This window comes from Mustela nivalis (genome assembly GCF_964662115.1).
Source record: "Mustela nivalis genome assembly, chromosome: 3".
In the NCBI taxonomy this organism is placed as follows: domain Eukaryota; kingdom Metazoa; phylum Chordata; class Mammalia; order Carnivora; family Mustelidae; genus Mustela; species Mustela nivalis.
Window position 1 is genome coordinate 93,583,872 of NC_139022.1, and position 22,808 is coordinate 93,606,679.

At 39.3% G+C, this 22,808-nt stretch overlaps 1 protein-coding gene across 21 annotated transcripts in view; it reads left to right on the forward strand.

The window, feature by feature from the left end:
- The window catches only part of PDE4D (phosphodiesterase 4D), a 1,511,392-nt gene that overhangs the window by 1,315,045 nt on the left and 173,539 nt on the right, over positions 1 to 22,808 (forward strand). For all 21 annotated transcript variants that reach the window (XM_082725937.1, XM_082725938.1, XM_082725936.1 and 18 more), the window contains one exon: positions 1,914 to 1,963. In XM_082725937.1, the coding sequence (XP_082582063.1) occupies positions 1,914 to 1,963 (50 nt within the window). The remainder of the gene's footprint in view (positions 1 to 1,913; positions 1,964 to 22,808) is intronic.

Genomic DNA, 22,808 nt, shown 5'->3' on the forward strand with positions numbered 1-22,808 from the left:
GTGCTACCTTGCACAATCCACCCTTTTTGTTTGCTCCAGGAAAGGAGTCCATTCAGGAAGAATGCAAGCAAAGCCTAGCACCTGTGGGTACTCAAATGTGGATTGCTGACTTTGCTAGCCTACTATTGGATCCTGTCACCTTCCTCTTTCATGCCTTTGAGATTTTCAATTCCAGAATGAGTTCTGGTTTGTTCTTCACAAAATCATTTATCAAATGATTAATATTTTCTGCTTGTCATTGCATGTTGAAATATCAGGTCCCCAGGTTGACATTAAGAGGAGATAACAAACAATAAGTCAATAATTTGGTTTTCCAAAATAGTAGAAAAGTTTAGGACTGTTCATTTGATACTGTTTTCGGATAAAATGTTTCCTAAATTGTCACAGAGCAAGAACTAAATTAAGCTATAAACTATTTAAATAATATACTCTCAGCAAGATAACTATATTATATAGAGATCAGATCTATTTCAGAGTAGCAATTTAAAGCATTAACCTTCCTGTTTTATGAAGCATTAATTAAGTTTCAAATTTCCTTATCTCATTCACTAATAAAAACTAAAATAATTTCATAATCGACTTTGATGCATTTCCAGTCAAACATAAAAACTTCAGTCCCAACTGACATCAATAAACTTAAGAGCAATAAGACAGAGCCAGATACTGACTGGAACCAAGGCATTGAGAATTTACAAAATACTAGATTGCATTTCCCAGTCAAGAGATTTGTCATCTCAGAAGAATAGGTGTGAACACGGCTTTGCAGGGACCTGACATTTGCACAGATGTGTGGCTGTTAGTCCAGTTTCCCCAAAAACATCCTAAAAGTAAAACAGTATAGCAGAGCGCTGGCTCTGGAATCCCACTGCTTTAGTTCACATCTCAGCTCTCTTGCTCTGAACAAGTGATTCAACTTCCCAAGCTTTATTTTCCTCACTGGTAAAATTTGAAACAGTGAGTTTACTTACCTTAAGCTTTCTTTTGAGGATCAAAGTAGAATATCCATCTTAAGAGTTCACTTAGCACACTGTCTGACAACAGTAAGTGTTTAGTAAGTGCTAGGTAAGTGTAAAAGATCACTGTGCAATATTTTAAAGCTTCCAATTGTAAGGAACAACTTTCTAAAGTTGCATTTCATAAGTTATATTCTTTTCAATATAATTTATTAAGCATTGATTGAATACTGGATACATTGCTCTGGGCTCTGTAGAGAATGTTAGTTTTATAGCAGGGGCTTTTTTGGTCAAGGGGTTTATAATCACCTTGTGAAACTTGGCAAACATCTGAAAACTTAGAGAACACAAGATAGAATCTTTTAAGTACCTTTAGTTTATAGTATTTCTAAAGCCTCTGTAGCATCTATTTGGACAAAGCATTAATATACCACTCTATCAAATGCATTGGAGATGGTTCTCAGTGTGAGGAAAGAGAAAGGAAAGGGTTTCAATGACTTCTTTAATTGTAATACAGTTTACAAGGAGTCATTCACTTCTGAGAATTTGTGCCAAAAATAAAAGTTTCTCACCACCATAATTGGGAAATGACTTGTAGATTGACTTTTTTGGATTCACCGAGTCTGTGTTTGCTCTGTAAGCCCTGGTTTAAGGGAACGCAGTCGGTCAGTAGAAACGTCCTCTTCTGTCATGTCCCTTTGACATTTACTTCAGCTTTATTTCCCCAGAAGTCGATCACTGTGAGATTTAACTGTTTTCTTCTTTGACGTGTATGATCTGAACTGTCGAGCAAAGGGTGCCTGGGAACTTAAGTAGCTAGTTTGAAAGAAGTCTTCTTTTGGATGTCCTAGCTTAAAAATAATTCTTTAAATTAAAATGACATATGTGAAATGACTCAGAGAGTCCTCCAGTTAACATGCACCACGTATTTACAGCTTCGTATTTTTCTCTCTCTGTCAGAAGATCACCCATGTGCAACCAACCATCCATCAACAAAGCCACCATAACAGGTAAGGAAGATCTAGTAGCTTACTCTTATTACATCTAGAAAAAAACCCTACCTTCCAAGGTTCAGCATAACACTAGCACCAATTTTATATTGCAATTCTATAATTTTAAAGAAATTGATCCTTTTTCTCTCTATTATCATTTGTCTCATTGAGCCCAAAAGCTGTCCCTTTAAAGTTATTACTTAGGAAATCTTTACTGATGTGCCGTTTTTAAAAACCATTTAAGTCTGTGCTTGTGCTAAGTTTAACATTGCTCTGGGCATTTGTGTTTTAAGAGATAGTGTTACCTTCCAAATGTTGACTGTGTTGTTTCCAGGCTTATGCTACCAGCATGATATTAACGTGTGGTAGTTTGGTTTAATGAAAGTGAAAGTATAAATAAAAGGGACCTTCCTTGTTAATTGATATCCCAGTTGTGTGTAAGAAGGAACCCCATTCCAATAGTTCTGATTGGGACTCGGAATTGAGAAGAACTTTACTTTGAGAGGGGAGAGAAGAAGTAATTATACAACATAGCAAAGTTCAGTGAGATCAAAAGAACAGATGTTTGGAGAAGAGGAGGGGAAGGGAGGACGACAATGGACATAAAGAGAAAAAAAAAAAAATTTGTCCTGATTCCTATTAGTCTATTTTGGACACAGGACTTGACCTCAACAAAACCAAAAACAGAACAAATGATCTCATTTTGCTGAACCTGAAACCAAATTGAACTCATTTAATCATTTCTTGAAACCCCAATTGATTCATTAAAATAATTGCCTGGGAAAGCAAACCTATGTTTTCTAGAATTAATACCAGAAGAAAATTAACATAGTCTCCAAATTAGACCAATACTTCATTTGATTCAAGTGCCTTCCTTGGACTCCAATTCAGAATATTCCGAGAGCGCCTCATTAAGTTATTAGTGAGAAAACTTTGCTTGAAAGTTAACTTCACTGTCCAGGTCAGCACTTTTCCTCTGGTCTCCTTTGTGGTCACTACCTCAGAGTTGATTCTGGAATAGTTGGTAATGTAGTTCTTTTTGTAGCGTCTCTTGAGTGGGATTTTGTACTTCAATGAATATTAAATTGTTGATTCTCTTTCCCGTGGTTATCTTTCAAGACCTTATTGGTAATGATTTTCCACTGTCATTTCATGGTGTATGCCTGGTCCACCAGTTTTCTTCTTTATCATTGGTTGAGAGATGGATAATAACCGAAGCTCCTATATATCAGAATAAGTTCTTTGACTAACAAATTTCTTTGCAGAAAGCCAAATTCAGGTCAATGAGCCTAGTCTACACTGAGATAGGGCTGTAGAAGTGAATGGCTTTGTCTCCGTACACTTGACTTTTATGTTGAGGATCAAGCAAGCCAATCTTTGTAGGCAGTCAGCTGGATATTCTAGTGTGAGAGACTGCATGCAAGCTCGTCCCCAGCCCTGCTCTGGGCCCTAGATCTGACCCCTGATGAGGAGGGGCCATCCTCCCACCCCTGCTATTTTTGCCATAGGCAGGACTCTGACATTGTGGTTTGAGCAGAATGTGGTGCTTTTGTAGTTTGAGGTCACATAGGAGCCAGCCCCCCAGGAGCATCCTCCCCGAAGAGCAGCTGCAGGTCCCAGTGGAGATGGTTGTGTCCATCAAGAAGTGGTGGGTGGTCAGCGCTCCAGGCAGCTGTCCAGTCACCCTGGCAGATGCCTGGAAGTGATTAAATGGAGAGTAATTGCACTCCAAGGGCAGACTTTGTCTTAAACACATGTTAGAGACCCTCTAGAAGCTCCCAGAAATGTTCACATAGTATTGAGGCCCAGGAACAATACCAGAGGGAACTGAAATCTGGGAATTAAGGTTAACATGGCCTCATTTGTACCCACAAGCTTCTGACCTGGGGCCTAGGGACAATGGGGCTACAGAAATATCTTACCTAGGAAGGGAAGCTAATTAAGTGTCATTAACTGCTTCGTGCAGCTGTGTTCACCACAAAGCACACCAGGAAATTAGCTAGAAAATTGAAGTCTTTTTCCTTGCCCCAGCCTAGTGAACCTAGGTGCAAAAGTGGAATGGAAGGTACAGTGATGAAGGCAGGAAGAGGGAAAGATTCCTTTCTCTGAGCGCATTCTGGGAAAGTGGGCCCTTAAAAACATAAACTTCGACAGAAGTAAACGGTGAGACACACAGAAAAGTGAATTCCCTCCCTCAGTACCTGACTGTTCAGGTCCTACCTGCCATGTTCACTCCCCCTATTGTTGGAACCCCACTACACCTCTATGGCAGTCCTGAGAAGGGTAGGGAAGAGTGTTAAAAAGAGTCAGTGGGGGGGCACCTGGGTGGCTCAATGGGTTAAAACCTCTGCCTTCAGCTCAGGTCATGATCCCAGAGTCCTGGGATCAAGCCTCTCATCAGAGTCTCTGCTTAGCGGGGAGCCTGCTTCTCCTCACCCCTCCCTGCCTGCCTCTCTGCCTACTTATGATCTCTGCCTGTCAAATAAATAAATAAATATTTAATAAATAAATAAATAAAAATTAAAAATAAAAGAGTCAGTGGGGCATCTCATACGATGAACTGACCTTCTTCAATATTTTGTTGAGGATCTAGAGGAAAAGTATAGCACATGGCAAAGTCCATGAGGGGGTCCAAAAGGCCGCTGTGGAGACAGCTCCAAGGGTCCCTGGGGGGCAACCCTGTAGAACATCACTGACAGAAGTCCCTGGAATTGTGCAGCGTGGATGCTCTACCTATCTAGAATTCAAATCGTGCTCTACCATGATGGCTGCTTGGCCATGGGCAGGCCACATACCTTTATCTGCCTTAGTTTCCTGATTTTTAAATTGGTTATCATATGTCATACAGTTATTGCCAAATTAAATGAGTTCACATGTAGATTCTCTTAGCATAGTGCTTCACGGGGTAAGCACTCAGTGCATCATTTTCTCTATCACTTTGCCCTTGTCTGTATTCTCTTGATGTAGAACTAGGGATGACGTAAAGAATAGGGCAGAGAGATGAAAAAAGGAAAGAATGAGAGAAAGGTTGCAGGGGAGCTGCAAATACGGAGCTCCCCACAAATGGTCAAAAGGGACATACTAACTTGGTGCCTGTCAAAAACGGGCCCTCCCAGTGCTGCCAGTGCTCTCTCTCCCTCTCCTCACTGCCACAGATATCAGTGCTTTTGTGATCTGGGCAGGAAAGTGTGGTTCAGAATCATTTTCAAAATTAAAGAACTTACATTGGAGTCATAGCTCTTTGAAGAAAAATAGTGAACTCTCTTTAACTTTTCCATAAATCAACTGATTTTTTTTTTTTTTAAAGAAGAGGTAAGAACTTTGATGGTCTACATATGTCATGCTGTGTTTTCTAAAGTTTTCTTCCATAGAGCTTAGAATACCCTTTTCCCTTTTGAGGTTATTCCAATTAATATGTTTTAAAGCTAGGAGAGCTTGATTTTATATCTTTAGAATTAACACATTTAAATCACTTGGCAGGTTTTTTTCCATACCTAATAGGTAAATACATAGTTCTAAAATGATCTCACCATTTTTTTTTTCAAAGAAAGTTTCCAGATGTACATTTATAAAATAGTCTTAATACTAAATAGCTGTTTTGTTCTTTATTATGATGTAACAGAAACAGGGTGTGTAGCATCTAGAGCTGGAGTGCAAAGCTTATCTCCCTCATTTGAAGAATGGGGCCATGATTAGCTAGCTCTCAGTGCTGTGGAAGAAACTCAGGGAGATAAGTTAGACAAACACCAGAAGTCAGCAGGTTATAAGTAACTCACCCAGTGCGTCTTCCTACAACACTGATCCATACTTGGCATTTTTGATGTTGTTCTTAAAGCTAATTTGAAAACAGAGCATAGAGGAGGAAGACAGTGATGCCGTGTCAGCTTCTCTGGAACATTTCATTTATATTGTTTTTGAATAGTAACAACAGAACATTTTTAGGAATCCTTCTATTACTTAGAGGAAGACTCACCTGCATAGATCCTTGAGGGGCAATAAAGAATAGAACTCAAGAGTATGTTGAAACATGAGGGGGCAGCAAAGTGTCAGGGATCCCCAAGCCATCACCAGATCATGCTATTCTGTATTGGGTCAGGAGTACAGCCATGTCTCTTTGGACATAATTAGTCCTTCTGAACAGTGTTAACTCAGGAAAAGTCATCTCTTAAAACCTTGTCATGTCTGTACAATATCAATTTTTACTATGTTTCTAATTTCCATATTTTCAATTGTTTTATTTAATCATTTTCAAGTTAAGGATTTTCAAATGTGAATGTTACTCAGGGAAATTTTATTTAAGCTGCTCTGTTGTAAAGATAAGAAAACTGAGGGGTGCCTGGGTGGCTCAATTGGTTATGCATCTGACTCTTGATTTTGGCTCAGGTCATGAGCTCAGGGTCATGAGATCCAGCCTACAGTGGGCTCTGTGCTCAGCATGGAGTCTGCTTCGGGTTCTCTCTCCCTCTCTCTCTGCCCCTCCCACTCATTCTCTCTCTCTTAAATAAAGTTGAGAAAACTGCGAACTTGTAAGAGCAAATGATACTTAGACATAGATCCAAGAATGAATATTACTGAGGGCAGGGGCCTTCTTTCACCTTTTAAGTCTGTTTGTGTGTGTGTGTGTGAGAGAGAGAGAGAGAGAGAGAGAGAAACAGTAGCATTTATAATACAAAAAGAAATCTATGTACTGTAACAGATAATAATTGAAAGCAAGATCTGAAGAAGAAAGCAAAAGAGGTATAGGGGAGCAAGGCTCAAGGAGACATTGAGCTAAAATGTGTGATAGGGCAGTGTGCTTGGAGGAACAGGAGGACGGAGCTGGTCCATAGAAGTCCTCATCAAGTATCAGCCACTGCTTCATCATGTAGTTCCTTTCCCCCCACTTTTTTTTTTTTAATAAAAGCAGATTGTAACAAGACTCTAATAATAGCCGAAAATGAGAGCTCAGTTCGCTTTTTTAGGAATGTGATTGAAAAATGCTGAGTACATGTGGTTTAGTAGCTTGAATGAAAAATTGATGAAGATTGTGTATGTGAGTGTTTGTATATTGACCATTTAGGAAGTTTTTTGCTTATTTTACTTTTACACTTATTATATCTAATGACTACTGAGTGCTTAAGTTCTTTTTAAGTCAGGGGTTCCTGGGGGGCTCAGTCAGTTAAGCATTTGACTCTTGATTTCAGTTCAGGTCATGATCTTGGGGTTGTGAGATTGAGCCCTATGTCGGGCTCTCTGTACTTGGTGCAAAGTCTGCTTGTCCCTCTCCCTCTGCTCCTACTCCTGCTCACACACTCTCTCTCTCTCTCTCACACAAATAAATAAATAAAGTCCTTTTAAAATAAATAAATAATTTGTTTTAAGCCAAAGAAGTTTACTTTTCAAAAATTAAAAGACTTTACTGCAAAAAGCATCAAACTAAAAGATTTGCTTAAATGCATGGAATATGACTATGACTGTTACAATATTTTAAAGGTGTAAAAGTCTGCTTTCTTTCTTTTTTTTAAAAAGATTTTATTTATTTATTTGATAGACAGAAATCACAAGTTGGCAGAGAGGCAGGCAGAGAGAGAGAGAAAGGGAAGCAGGCTCCCTACTGAGCAGAGAGCCCGACTCGGGGCTCGATCCCAGACCCTGGGATCATGACCTGAGGTGAAGGCAGAGGCTTTAACCCACTGAGCCACCCAGGCATCCCTGCTTTCTTTCTTATAAGCTAACTTACTTTGCCTTTCTTTAGCCTTATATATATTAATAGAATATATATACACACACACATACATACATACATACATACACAGAAAAATGTCTGACACAGTGACTTTTCAACCAGGAATTAATTGACATCATACTTGGTTTTTTAAACAGTGAAAACAAATGCATAATCATGGGAAAAATAATTAATTGAATCTCTATTGCCTGAATATCTGCTCTGAGTATTTTGTTATAACTTTAAATGGCATAGTTAAATAAGATTACATATTCATTTAGTTAGTACAATAAAGACATTATGAGTCAAACCATATAGGTCGAAACTCTAGCTTTACTCAAATTAGCTGCATAATTGTGGTCAATTTACGGAAGTTCTCTAAGCATTAATTTTCTCATCAGTAAATCCTAAGTCAGTGATTGATTCCCAGAATGTATTCAACAAGTGGTAGGTACTGTAAATGCTGTAATTTTTTAATTATTACTATTAGCCAGTGGTGGACAAATATTTTCTGTGCGCCTTCTATATGGCCTGCAATAAGGTAGGGGTTGGAGATCAAGAGATGAGTAAAATGTGACTGCTGGCATCAAGGAATTCACAGTTAAGGGGAGAAGAAATCACGAATAACTATGTGCAAGTGAAGGGCCATGACTGAAGCAACTTCAAATACATGTACTATACATGTACTGCTATGGAAGGCTTCCTGCTGAGCTTTGAAGAACATAAGAGTTATGCCTATAGTTAGGGGACAGTCACTTGAGCCCAGGGGACCAGCAGAAGTAAGGCGTGGAAACATGGAATGCCTGTCAGATCAGGAGACTGCAGACAATAAAGGACAAAGAGTCAAAAGTGTATGGACCAACCAAATAGGAGGCTGCAGGAGAAGATTAGGGCAGTAGTATGAAGATTATTAGAAGCCAGTGTTCATGGTGGACTTTTTTCTATAGGACAAGCAAAAATCATCAATCATGTCTGTGCAGAGAAGCAAGTATGTATCTTAGAATGACAATGTTGGGAGCAGTAAAGAGAACAGACTGGAAAAGGGACTCCTGGATGGCCCAGTTCATTAAGCATGCGATTCTTGATTTTGGCTCCGGTCTTGATCTCAGGATTGTGAGATCAGGCCCCATATCCACCCCATGCAGAACCTGCTCAAAATTCTCTTCCTCTTCCTCTTCCTCTCCCTCTACTCTTTCCCTCACCCCCCACCAAAAAAAAAAAAAAAAAAAAGAAAGAAAGACAGAAAGAAAAGAAAAAAAAGAAAGAAATGAAATGAAATGGAAACATGGAAAAACAGAGAACAGAGACAGCACCTTACTAATAGGAGGCTGTCATTCGTCAAGTACATGCTAAAGATAATGCAGCTCTGAACTCAGATTGTTGCTGTGGCCAGTGAAGATGAGGGGATGGAGCCACAGCTCTTTCCAGAGACCAACTGGAGAAGAATTGGCAGTTGAATAACTTGAGGAGTGATGAGAAAAGACAGGAAAGTTTAATCATATATATAGATGTTCATCACAGCACATGTATATATCCATCAAAGATGGAAAACAATCCCAGATGCTAAATAATATAGGAATTCTATTTAGGTATAAAAAAATCCTATAATAAAAAGGTTTTTAAGTGATTTATTAGAAAAGTTTAGTCATGTAAAAATACTTCTACATTAAAGAATACATGATAAAATGCTAAATGGGCATTAAGCACACATTTAACACATTTTAATCACATATAACAGATTAAGACATTTCTTAGCTGTTGACTAGTAAGAAGCAAAGGCAGATAGCTTTACACAGAAGCTAGTGACAAACATGCAAGTATTTCTCAGGTCTCAGTTGACTGTTTGCCTCTCCCCACCTGGAAAAGGTACCAATGAGAAGCTGCGTAATGATATTTCAGTATTAGGGAGCCACAGTGAAGAATTAACTGTATTTTCAAATAACAATATCCCTGAATAGGACAGTACTGTGTCTGTTGATATTGTGCTTGTGACACCTGTGGCAAGACTGTCCCATTATCTTGCCAGTGATTAGCAAAACTACCACCAAAGATAGGATCTGAATGTCACCCAAGTTCCCTGTAGCCATTATCCCTTCCTCACTGCCCTAAGTTTGAAAAGGACAGTATTTCCCAAAGCCACCTGACCACATCACCAGTGGATGGTGGAAAACAAACATCAAAGCACGAATTTCCAGACAGTCCACAACAGTCTTTGGGATAAGGTTCACGACCTTTATTATTAATGAGTGCTCCCAGGTAGACCATTGAACCAGCCAAATTTGGGGTCATAATGGAATACTGACTGATGCAGGTAAGAGTGCCCACGTATAACGTTGCCATGGGGTTGCTCATAATTTGCTGTAAAATCACTGTCTTTCTGGAAAGAGAGTTAGTGACACCCACACCCCCATATAACAATGCAGTCTAGGATAAATAAGATACTATGTGTGAAGTGCTGTGTGATTAGGAAGGAAAGACAAGGTGATATTATTATCAGTGCAAACCACGTCATCATGGTCGTCATCACTGGGCTGTCATCGCTGTTATCTCTCAAAATGTATATAAGATTTTAATAGTTCAGCTTGCTCTTCTAGAAGAAAAGGAAGGATCAAGTCCATGTTTGTGTATGCGGGTGGGAGCAGGTTTGGGAAATGTTATGTTTAGTAACTGTATCCTTTTTGTCTTCTTAGACACAGTACCAAGTTTCCTTTAAAAAAAAAAAAAAAAACTAAAGAAAGAACAAAAGCTGCATTCTTAAGTTGCTCCCTTTACCCACAAAGTGCTTCCCACCCATGTATGCCTTAGAGAATATTTTAGGCCTACTCAGAAACGCATTACTGTGGTGGGGCAAAGTAATGAAAATTCCTTTGAGTCTAACTTCCCAAATTTTACTGGTTAAACACTGAATTGTTTGAGTCCATGAATCAATGGGGAGCTCACTTCTAGCAGCCTTCTTTCACCATCTCAGAAAATGTTTTTTAAAAATCCATTGGATATATCATGACTACTAATATTAATAAAAGGTAACATTTTCTGACATTTAATATGTACTAAAGACTTTACATGCATAATATCCTTTAAATCTTATGAGAATCCAATAAACAGCTACAAATGACAAAGTATAGGTTATAGCTGACTCAAAGCATGTCCTTAAGGTTTCTCTTCTTAAGATTTATTGACATGTGCACAAAAAAACCCACATCTGCCTCTCCCCTAGGAGAGTTATTCCCTGGGAATTTCTTTTCTTCTTCTTCTTTTTTTATTTTTTAAGGGAGAGCAGAAAATGAATTTATATGGTCCTTTTACTGAATGCTATGAGTGGAGAGTAGGGCAAGAGGATGGCTAAGGTCTATGGATACAGAGAAACCTTTGGGAAACCTGAAGAACTCAGTGACATAAGCTAAGGGAAGGATTCCTGCCGGGGATATAGAATTCCTCGATAATTCCTTAATTCCCACAGTCCTCTTCCTGACTCCTCTGAAGTTCCTATTTTGGTGAGAGTACCCAGGGCAGGAATTTTCATAGGGAAAATGATGCATGGGCTGTGGGAGAAGTGCCTCAGATGGAGCATGCCAGAAGTTTGGGGGCAGGAGCGCCTGGGTGGCAAAGTTGAATGAAGCATCTGATTATTGGCTTCAGCTCAGGTTAGTATCTCAGGGTCCTGGGATTGAACCCCACACCGGGCTCCATGCACTGGGCATGGGTCTGCTTGGGGTTCTCTCTCCCTCGCCCTATGCCTCTCCCACTCTCTGTCTTCCTAAGATAAACAAATCTCTAAAAAATTTTAAATAGAATGTTGGGAGCAAGACAGTGCTTGGAAGTCGGCACTCCCCTTGCTTCTAGGACCACTCACTATTAACCCCTGAAACAGCAGTTTCTACAGAGTGATAAGATTTGTGCTCTCTTTCTTTTAGATTCAGTGTAGGCTCTTCATACCCATTATCATTTTCTTGGCTTCTTTTTCTAGCCATGAAATTCCTTAACCCCCTCCTCCCCCAGATGCGCTTCCTCTAGATATTTTAATAATTAAATATCCAGTGCTTTTTAGTGTATTATCTCTCCTTTTTGTGTGGTTCTTACCCAGCACGGTGGGCACTCTGGAAGTACATGTAGTTCTCTGTATTTTCACGCCCGGTAACAGAAATGGGTGCTTATTCTTCCTTCTTTCTGCTATGTCCACTGAGCTGTCCACGTGGAGAACCTCATTTCTGTGTGCCCTCCTGGCTTTGCTCTTTCCCTCTCTGTTTCTGAGATGTGAAAGACTGTGTAGGCTCTGAGGACCCAGTCAGGCATAAAATACGTCCACTGAGCTTTAGAATCACCCTCCTAGAGGTTCTCAGAACTGAAAAATATAAAATGTGCACTGTTGATTGATGAAGAGCATTCAGTTAAAAGAAAACAGAGGGCTTATAAATGAGTCAGTAGCTAAACAAGGGAGGAAGAAATGAGTCAGGATGAGAGGTCTTTTCTCTAGAGAACCAGGAATCTGTCTACGTTGTTATTTAGCTCAGACTAGAAAGGGTCTGGGGACCCAGTGCATGAACTTTGGGAAGACTTTGCAGCACGAGAAAGTAGAAGACAGAGCAGTAAAAGAAGAAATGTTGCCCACGTCAGTAGGGAAGGGAACAAAAAAAGGCCCTGGAACTGAGAGCTGGAAGGTGAGGGGCAGACGTGGGATTCTGAGATGCCTCATGTCCGTGACTATGTGCCTAGGCTCTTTAACTAGAATTGTTCACCTAGAAATAGACCTAGGTTTTCTCTTCCAGCCGGTTTTTATTTCGGAAAAAATTCCAAACTCTTGTAAGTTTTGTTTGCTCATTTGATATACAAGTCAGAACCTGGAGGAGAGAAAGCGGGAGGTTGGGGTTTCATGGCTGGCTCTCCTGCTCACTCACTTTGTGATCTTAGACAACTTACTCTATACTCTGAGACTTTTCTGTTAAAGTGTGGTGAATAACTATAATAATACCTTTCTGATTTTAAGGATTACAAAAGGTAATGTGTAGAAAATTTGGCACAGTGTCTGGCAATAATGAATGTTAGCTTCTACTGAAAAGGTAGGCAGAAAACGCCTTACGTATTGAAAAGCACTATAAGACTATCCATAGACACTATTACCCTATTCACGTTGATCCTCAAAGTAGTTATCTTTGTAAGCTGTACCATTTTTAGCCCAACTGCCCCTGCTGAGAGCATTTGGAAATGGTTTTAGAAAGGCACGTGGGTGGCTCAGTTGATTAAGCATCTGTATTTGGCTTGGGTCCTGATTCCAGTGTCCAGGGAGCCTGCTTCTCCCTCTCCCTCTGTCTGCTGCTCCCTCTGTTTGTGTTTCTCTCTTTCTCGCAAATAAATTGATAAAATCTTTAAAAATAGAGAGAGAAGAAGTGGTTTTACATATAATTCATTTCATAGACTGTATTAGGAAAAGGCCACCTGATTGGTTTACTGTCATGCTTCACTTTTGATCAGAAATATTATTTCTAACATGACTACCAACCCTAGTCAGTAAATAGCATGTCAGAATATCCTGGACCAGGATAATTCTAGAAATGAATCCATTCCAAGGGATAAGACATTTTTGAGGCATTTAAAAGAAATACGGCATGGACTCCAAAGGGAGACATTCCCAAGACAGTGTCCTCGAACTGTAGAGTGATGGCAACATACAGAATAAGCGTATAGATAGGTTTTTCCAGGGGGTACTTTGAAAGAGTTAGTTTCATCTGAAATCTTGTCCTTTTGGGACGGGAAAGCAATGATCTTTAGAAGTCTTCTTGCCTCTTCAGTCATACCTTGCAATCTGTCTTTCTAAAGATCTTCCCAAGCCTGCTCCATTCACTGGAAACTGCTCAAAGTCCTGGAGACAAAGGAGAGGCTGGCGTGTCCCAGCCCACTGGCTTAGAAAGGGAACCAAGCCCTCATCATTTCAACAGAAAGGGCAGCAGAGAATATCACCATGACATTTTGGCACACAATATTTCTGAGTCTATCACATTATCACTGGGAACTTAACCATGCTTCAGTATCCTCCTTTTTGAGGATTCATACAATTCTCTCCTAGGCTGGCTTCTCCCTCCCCTCAGGTGATGGTGTATCAGCAGTGATCCTTTGGTTGCAGGGTAAAAACCAACTCTGCTAACTTACATAAAATAAAGACTAGTAAAATGAAATTCAGTCTACTTAAGTAAAATAAAATATTGGAATAATTTCCAATTCCTGGATATTAGTGGGCAGGATGGTGGATCAGGGTTAAAGGAAACAATTCATCTTGAGAGTGCTAGAGAGGCACAAATAGAGGGAAATTCTCATGGCAGGAGCAACGCAGTGAGCCTCCTGCAACTGTTTTTAGTTTCTTTGTTCATCTGTGGCATGTAAAATGCCAGGAGAGGGTCTCATTGGTCGAGTTTGGGTCTCTGGTCTTGGCTACAGGAGAACAAGGCATCTGGCTGTTCTTCCAGACTATGTATTATACTGTAGTACTAAGAGCATAAATTATGTGGCCAGATTATGTGGATTTATATCTCAGCTATGCTGCTTACAGATGTTTCTCCTCAAACACTTCATTTAACCCTTCAGAGCCTCAAGAGCCTCATTTTTGAAGTGGGTATAGTAATAGTAATTATCTCATAAGGAGCTCATGAAATTTGAGATGATATTTATAAAAACCCCAGCACAATGCATTGCACATAGGAAGCACTTGGTCATTATGGGCTATGCTGCTATTAAAATTATCAGTGGAGACACCAAATAATTTTTTGAAGTGAAGTAAGGTACCATTAAAAAAGGGAAATGAATATTGGTATTTCAAAAATTATTATTGATTATAGATAAGAAAGTTGGCCCAACACACTTTACTTTGCTAATATATTTCTCAGCAAGCTGCTCTTTATGATATTAAGTTTCTAGAAATGTGTTCTTTAACGTATCCCTGAGAAAAGTGATTTGACTGCCTGATCATTTGATTGACACACATTGATTGATACTTTTTTTGTGCTTAGTTCTGCATAGGGTCACATAATCTGTGGCTCCTGTTTTGCTTACCAGGAATGAAAGTGAGGAATAATTTGCATTGCTATAATCTTTAATAGTAATCTGAATGGACTGTGGTCTAATAAGTCAGCACCTAGTTAAGTTTACTTTAAGGGATACAGAATAATAGAGAGGGTTTATTATTAAGCCTTTCAACTTTCTAAGAAGAACATGTAAATAGAGCCCCAGTACATGGATGAATTGGGTTTCCGAGTTTATTTGAAGGTCATTGTTTGAACTTTAATTATGGATAATCACACAGTGACATTCATCAGAGCCCTCTTAGAAATGGCCTATACCCCATCCCAGGAAAGTAAAGGTTTCCAAGGAGAAAAAAAAAATCTGGAGAACTTGAATTATACTAGAAAAGGCATTTCAGTCCATCAGAGGCATGAAATGGACTTAAATCTCTGAAGACAAATGGAAGCTCACTGTAGAGCACTACACAGAGCACTCATCGGGAATGTCAGTGTTATGGTGGGGAGGAGAGCACAGCACCAGGCCATGGGGAGCTAGACTGAGGACTACACATTGTGACAGAACCAGTCAGATAGAACCTCACTGCCCTCACAGGTACTTCCTACACAGCCACTAAGGCATGAATCTCTTGACTGGATGCTTCCATGTGACCCCCAAACTTTGACAGCGCTTCTGAAGCCAACCCACTCTGGCCTCTGTGTCTAAACCTGCCATCTTCTGTCCTAAGCCCCGACTCCAGACCTGACTAACTTTGGCCCAAAACCCAACCTCACCATGCCATATACTCAACACTAAGAAGGCATTTTGACTGGGTACTGAAAGTAGAAGACCTTTAGGGTTACTTTTTTTTGAAAGGTTTGTATCTTTTTCTGGGGGAAGAGCTTGGCACGGTAGAGCTGGGGCAGGGAAAAGGGCCAGCGTGTGGCTCTGGATTTATTCCATCAATAGAGAGAAGCCTGCTTATGCCACTTGTTAGCCATTTCAATTTAAGCAACTTACTTGTCATCTGTACAATGTGGATCAATAACCAACCTATCTCAGAGAATTATTGTTAGGATTAAATGAAATGAATAAGCACCAAGCCTAGTATCTGGCACAGAGTGGGACTAAAAAAGAAATTCTAATTCTTGAACAAAACTTTTTTTTCTTGAGTGTACAGTGAGTTTCAGAGGTAAATGAATCATCTTTACAATTAGAAGATTGACATAAAGAAAAAGGAAGTAAATAACCAAATTTCTCTTGAAATTATTTTCCTTTACTAACTTGTCTTCTTTTGTCTGTGTTCATACAAACTAGCTATGCCTGCAAAAATGTTTCCATGGCCAGTTCTTTTTTACATGTTTAAATTCCTAATTGTGCACACAATCTTAGTCACTATATTTTCATGTGCAAGCAATTAAGACTCATTTAACAGCCCTCCCTCTGGAAGGTTTTGTTCTCCATCTGCCATAAATCAGATGCCTTAGGAACATGTTTGATTTTGAAACAATGTGAAAGTACTGTTCATTTTCTTCAAATTTCATTTATGTACCATTTTTTAAAGTGATGTAAATGGACAGCCACAAAAAAGCTTAGCAGCTGGTCAAAACAAGACATCAAAGAAACCATTGAAATGGAGCAAAAATTAAAAAAAAGAAAAACTAATATGCTGGGACAAAACAAAATAAAAACCATAGTCTGATAAAACATTCCTCAGACACATTTTGCTCATGTTTACTTTACAGCATATTTAAAATATGGGAAAATGGGAAAGTACCGCTCTTCCCAGTCTGGAGCTCACAGGATTGTATGTGAAGAAAAACAGTGAAAGAAGCCAGAAGGAGGAAGACAGAAAAAGATTAGATTTGTGTTCGTGGAGAGACTTGGTACTCAGCTACACATTTAAATAATAATAAGACCCAAACTGATTTGTACCACACTTTTCTTCATTTAAAAACCATTAGTAAGTATTGTTCTCCCTCACCACAGGTGAAGTCCATTTTAGTATGTTCAATGAGCATCTTTGGATTATCCAAAAAAGAAGCTAATGCTTGGTCGAATTAAGAGGGAAAAATAAGTACCCCTGGGGCTAATAATATATTATATATTAATAAAAAATTTTTTTAAAGAGGGGAAAATAATTATTAGGTTCTACGCTCATTTCGGCAGTACATATCCTAAAATTGGAATGATACAGAGAAGATTAGCATGGCCCCTGCCTGAGAATGACATGCAAATTTGTAAGCATTCCATATTTTTTTAAAGAAAAAAAGGATTATTAAGTTCTCAACATAAATGCCTATGAACTGGCAATTAAAATTCAACAAAATTTTTTTAAAAAGGTTTTTTTTTTCTTAAACGTTTTTGAAATTAAATGTCACAACTTGGAGAAGTCACCCACAGAAAATCGTTTCCTCTGCCTAAACGAACATCCCATTGTTTGGGACTTGAAATAAATCACCCACATAGCTAATGCAGTAAGTCCCCATTTATATATCAATAGAAAATTTTGCCTACCAGCTTCCTAAGGCTTTATAAGCTGAATTGTTTTGATATCGTTTGATGAAAGGTTCTATAATAGTTCAAAGTATTGTTGTTCATTTGGACAGTCACACCTGCACATTTAAAATGCCTTTGTGCAAAGCGTAGCCCAATCTGCTTTCACATCAAATCTTCAAAGAAGGGTGGATTCGTAAGTGTGACAGATCCCCTTAGGTGTTTCCCTACAAAGAAAAAGTAAAACGAAGAGAACCACTCCCACCCCGCCATCTTTGTCTCTTTGAGCCTGAGTGTCAAATGGCACCTCTAAAAAGAGAAGCAGAGAAAACCTTAGTACTTCTCTGCTAGAGATCTAATGTAAGATACGGAAGGTCTTCTGGAAGAAGTGGCACCTAAGAATTATCAAATAGTTGTTAAGTAAACAGAAGGGGGAATTGGAAATGGAGGGAGCCACACTTAAAGGGCAGCTAAGCTCAGAAATCACTGACGTATGATGTCTGCCGCTAAAGGAGTTGGTTTCATTTTAGGGTGTAATTAAGAGTCACATGAATGTTGCGCTAGGCATTTAGGATAGTGGTTCACAGACTTGTAGGTTCATTAGAATCTCCTAGGAATATTTTTAAAATTCCAAAGAATGAAAGAAGAAGATATAAAAGTTTCAGAGACCAGTTAGAGCACAATAGCGATGTCTAAGAATAAGGTCAAATAAAGTCCCTCTCCTAACAAGATAGCTAGATTGCAGAAATTTGGAGCAGGAGATTGTTGTAAATGATAAAAGAACAGATGTGTGGGGTTTAGTAACTGGTAGTCATGATTTTGAGTGGATGTAGAATGACTCTGACAGTGTATGAATTATTATGATCCTTGCTATTATATGTAGCATATATAGGATTATGTATTGGATTAATATAGTTTGATACTTGAATTCCAATTTGGAATTTAAGGCTGGTTTATCTCAGTGTGTGGATTACTTACATTTCATTTAGAAGAAAATGATCTATATGACAAATATTCTAGGAAACCAAATTCATAATCTTAATCATTTAGAATGAAAATCTTTGAAAGGTATTATGCTCATTCATAACCTCTTAAAGGCACGCACTGAATGTAAGGAAATTATTTTTAGTGGCTCTGGTCATGACTATATACATCTATTCTTCTATGCTTCCTTAACATCCACAGAGGCATTTTAGAGCTAATGATCTATGAACTTTCCCCCCAACATTTAGGAGACCCAAATGTTGCTGCATTTTAACTTCTCATTTCCTGCACTCAATGATTACCTCTTAACGTTCTTAGTGAACCTGGCATCAGTGGCCTCTTCTGATCTGCTGCTTCTTTCACCTTGGCAAACCAGAGTCCTAGCCATTGCACTGAGTCTGAATGAGAACAAATGAACTCAAAATAAAAGCGGGGTTGGGACCAGTCCATCTCTAAGGTAGAGCTTTAGAATATTTAATGCATATAACAAATAAGGGGTTTTTTGTTTGTTTGTTTCTTCAATTTTACTATAGTTTAAACACAGTGTTATATTAGTTTCACATTAGTTGACTCACATAGTGATTCAGCTTCTCTGTATGTTATGCTACGCTCACCACGAGTATAGCTCCCATCCATCCGCCATACAACGCTATTACAATACTGTTGACTATATTCCCTATACTGTGCCTTTCATCCCTGTGACTTGTTCATTCCATAACTGGAAGCCTGTGCCTCCCACTCTTCACACATTTCACCCATCCCCTCAACCCTGTTCCCTCTGGTAGCCATCAGAATCAGCCACCTGATTCTGCTTTTTAACAAATAAGCTTTTAAATGCATTTGTTGACTGTTCTGGGGCTTTTTGCACCTGGTACTGAACTGTAGCAGTATGTGGACAATTAATTTCTGGGTAAATAGATTATTATTAAACTATAAGAGCTAATAAAATTAATAGTGACTTACCATCAAGCAATCAACAAAAACATGTTTAATTCTGTACTCTGGGTTTCAGGGAAATGGGAATGAATAAGATGCAGTCCTACTTCCAAGAAATTAGCAAGATATAATTGTTCATATGAAAAAGACACCAAGAATCTTAGACACTCTCCAGGATTGTATCACAGACAACAAGTGTATTAAGAATTCAGGAAGCAAAGATCACATTCAGATAAGCAATGATACACCTTAAGTGCTTTTCAAATGTTAGAATAGTTAAATGTCCCTCCTGGCCAGACTTTTGTAATGGGTGTGTTAATGAATGATCACTACCTAGTGGCAGAGTTAGGATTGCTTCCAGCACCCCAGTGAATTAGCCCTTTACAGAAACATTTGCTATTACAAAAGAAAGATAATCACTTGTGATTTATTTATTTTTTGAGAGTGAAAGAATGCAGGTGGTAGGGAGGAGAGAGAGAGAATCTCGAGGAGATGCCCCACTGAACACAGAGCCCAATGCAAGACTCAATCCTACAACCCCAAGATCATGACCTGCACCAAAATCAAGAGGTGGATGCATAACCAACTGAGCCACCCAGGTGCTCCTCACTTGTGATTTATTAACTTTCCTTCATCCTACATGGGGCCCTGAACTTGTGAAAGTTATAGAAAGAGCAATAACCCTGGGGTGTGGGGACCAGAGCTATAATCACTCCTCTGTCACTCTATCTCCCTGTTGAATCTTGAGTCAGTAATTTAAGCTGGTTTTCCATCTATATAGTATATGTGCTGCCGAAGCGAGCACTGGTTTTCCATCTATAAAATGAGGATATTAGATTAGATGATATTTAAATATCCAACCAGCTGTTTTCTTTTTTCTTTTTTAAAAATGCATACTTCTGATGAATTACCTTTCTATAATTATATTTTCTATATAATTATATTTCCCTAAGAAGCGAATAAAAGATACACTAACTCAGTGTCTGAATTCCACTTTTCCCAATGTAGATCCTGTAGAGAATATCCGGGATACCCTCCATTTACTATTTTGAATTTTCAACAAAGAGTTAAAAGAAAATTCTGGCTTCCCTGGCTAGTCATCCTCTCCAGTTGGCAGAAGTCTTCGTGTGGACTTGATGGTTGCCTAGAGCAACAAAATATTAGGGACAGAAACATGTTCAGGGACTTGATTGTATAAGTGACTCAGAGCTGAGAGTCAGCTTGAATGGCGCCCATACTTAGCTAGAGTGGGTATTTGTCTATGCCTGTCTGTGCCACTCTGCTGACTGGGAGGTGCCTGTTATTTTGCTTACAAAATACAGAAGCCAACCTCAAAACCTGCAGAGAGGGGTTAACTGGTCAGAAGGCAATCTTCATTCAGCACGTCTTACACATGAGAGATCGTTAGGACTGGTAAATATAAATAAGATGAAGAGGCTGATTGTGGGCTTTGAAGAGCACATACCAAGAACATTATGAGAACTCAATAAAAACTCAATATAAGAGCTACTCTTCAAAGCCAATTATCCCTTTTGAGTTAGGACAACCCACTGGAAGAGCTGTTCACAAAAATCAATACCCTCGTCCTTCTCTTTGTTGAAGCCAGACATCTCTAAATATGCTATGAGTTAAAATGTGAAGTTTAAAAAAAAAAAAAAAAGTTTTTTCTATTCCTAAATTCCTTAAATCCTCAGGTCATCCCTCCCTGTGCCATGAGTCTGGCTCTATAATACCAATTAGTCCAGCTTGTTAAGGAAGTTATTAGCACCCAGGAGTCATGTCTGTAGGTTCTAGTCAGTGTTGCCTGCAGCATGAAGTGGAGAGATAAGTATTAGCCAAGGTTCATTACCTGAAGTCCACCAGGTTTCATCTTACTTCTGTGTTTGTGTTATTTTTATACCCAGTACACATTCTTCCCACTTGCACATGAACAAGATCATTATGATAATAACAGCAATCATATACTTTCACTTTTTATCCTAATGGAGTATTTATTGTGTGTCTTCATGATCAGAAACAGGCCCTCTCAGTTTCGACATTATGGATTGTAATGACTATTCTTTTGGAGTGACTGGAAACATAGTCCTCAACTTACACAGTTTACATAGTAACTCTTGTCCGCATAACCATAGCAGCTGTTTGGAAACATGGCTTTGGATCACTTGTTTGCAAATGTCTTTTTCTGTACAATCCTGGATGGAGTGGAACCCATATACGTTACTTGACATGTGAAACACATGTGACCCTGGCAGATGATTCCTCTGACCTTGAAAACTCCAGCTGCTTAGTCACTTTAAAAACAAGCCAATGCAAGTGATTTACTAGGCTTGGGCTTAGACCATTTTATGCCTACCGATGGGAATTCCGACCCTTCAGGGAAGGAAAAAAAAATGTGTAAGACAGTGGAAATGTGTCATGCTGGGTGTTAATGTGGTCATTAATTTTAGTACATTTCTTTACAAAAAGTGCAGAGACGACTGCTTGCCATCACAGGAAAAAAGGCAATAATGTCCCTGAGGCTTCCTTTTATTTTTTAAAAATTTCATGAAGAAATCCAAGTTTTAGCTTTTGTTTTTTCTCCTTTCAAATCAAGAGCAGTCTGTAATCTCCTAGAAAGACCAAAGCTTCTTTGCTTATTGTAAAATTTTCTGCTTGGCGTTAGGTGGTAGAGAGTTCACATTCTCTTTCAAGGCAGCCCTCCAAGTGGTCCCGTCACTGTGTGTGCACATTGATGTAGCTGGACTTTGGTTCAGCTGGAATGAAAGAGACCTGAAAAGTAATGCTTTAATCAAGATAGAAGTTTATTTCTCTTTCCTGTAAAAGAGACATACAAGTGGGCAGTCCAGGGCTGGTGTGGCTGCTCCAATGTCTTTAGGAACCTTGATTTTTTTTTTTTTTCCAATAATTCCTCCGCCATATAGGCTTTGCCTCAGTGATCCAAGATAACATTGAGAGAGCTCTAGCCATCACATCTAATTGCCAGCAGTAGGACAGAGGAAGAGAGGAAGAATAGTACATGCCCTCCCTTTGGGAGAGAATTCCCAGAAACCCCACATAATGCTTCTATTTATATCTTCTTTGGCTCACTTAGACACCTACCACATCTAGGTGCAAAGGACGCTGGGAAATAGAATATGTCGCTTGGCAATCCCCTAATTAGGGGATTTTAGTCTCCTTTCCCTTCCTTCTTGCCTGTCCAGGCTCTCTCTCAAATTCCGTGCCATCCTGATCTCCTTACACCTCCCAGGAAAGACCCAGCACTGTCAGTTTCAGGATCTGCCTGTTCCGTTTCCTTATCTAAACTTGGCGGGAAAAAAATCCCACATGACTTGAAGCTGAAATTCGAATAAAGTCAAGGTTCTCCCCTCTGCTGGACCCTCAGTACCACCTGACACCTTATTTTTGCTCTGTGCCTTCTCTCACTTCCCTTAGTGCTTATTCTGAACTTCCTTCCCTTTGTCAACCTTCCTGACCCTGCAGCTGCTCTGGACCCCCTTGCAACAAGTGGCTTTACTTGTGCCTAATGAAGAAACTCACTGTGAGGATATGAATTTCCCCGGGTCTGTGTCCTCTCATTGACACCCATACCCATCCTTCTCTCCCTTCTGGCCTCAGCAGGTGATGTGACCCTTCCCTTTCCCCCTTCCCTTCGTAAGTCAGTTTCTACATCTTTGCCCTTGGCGCTCTTTTCTCAGTCCTTCCAGGACCTGGCTCTGGCTTTTTCCTTTTTTTTTCTCACATTTGTAATCTCTCCTT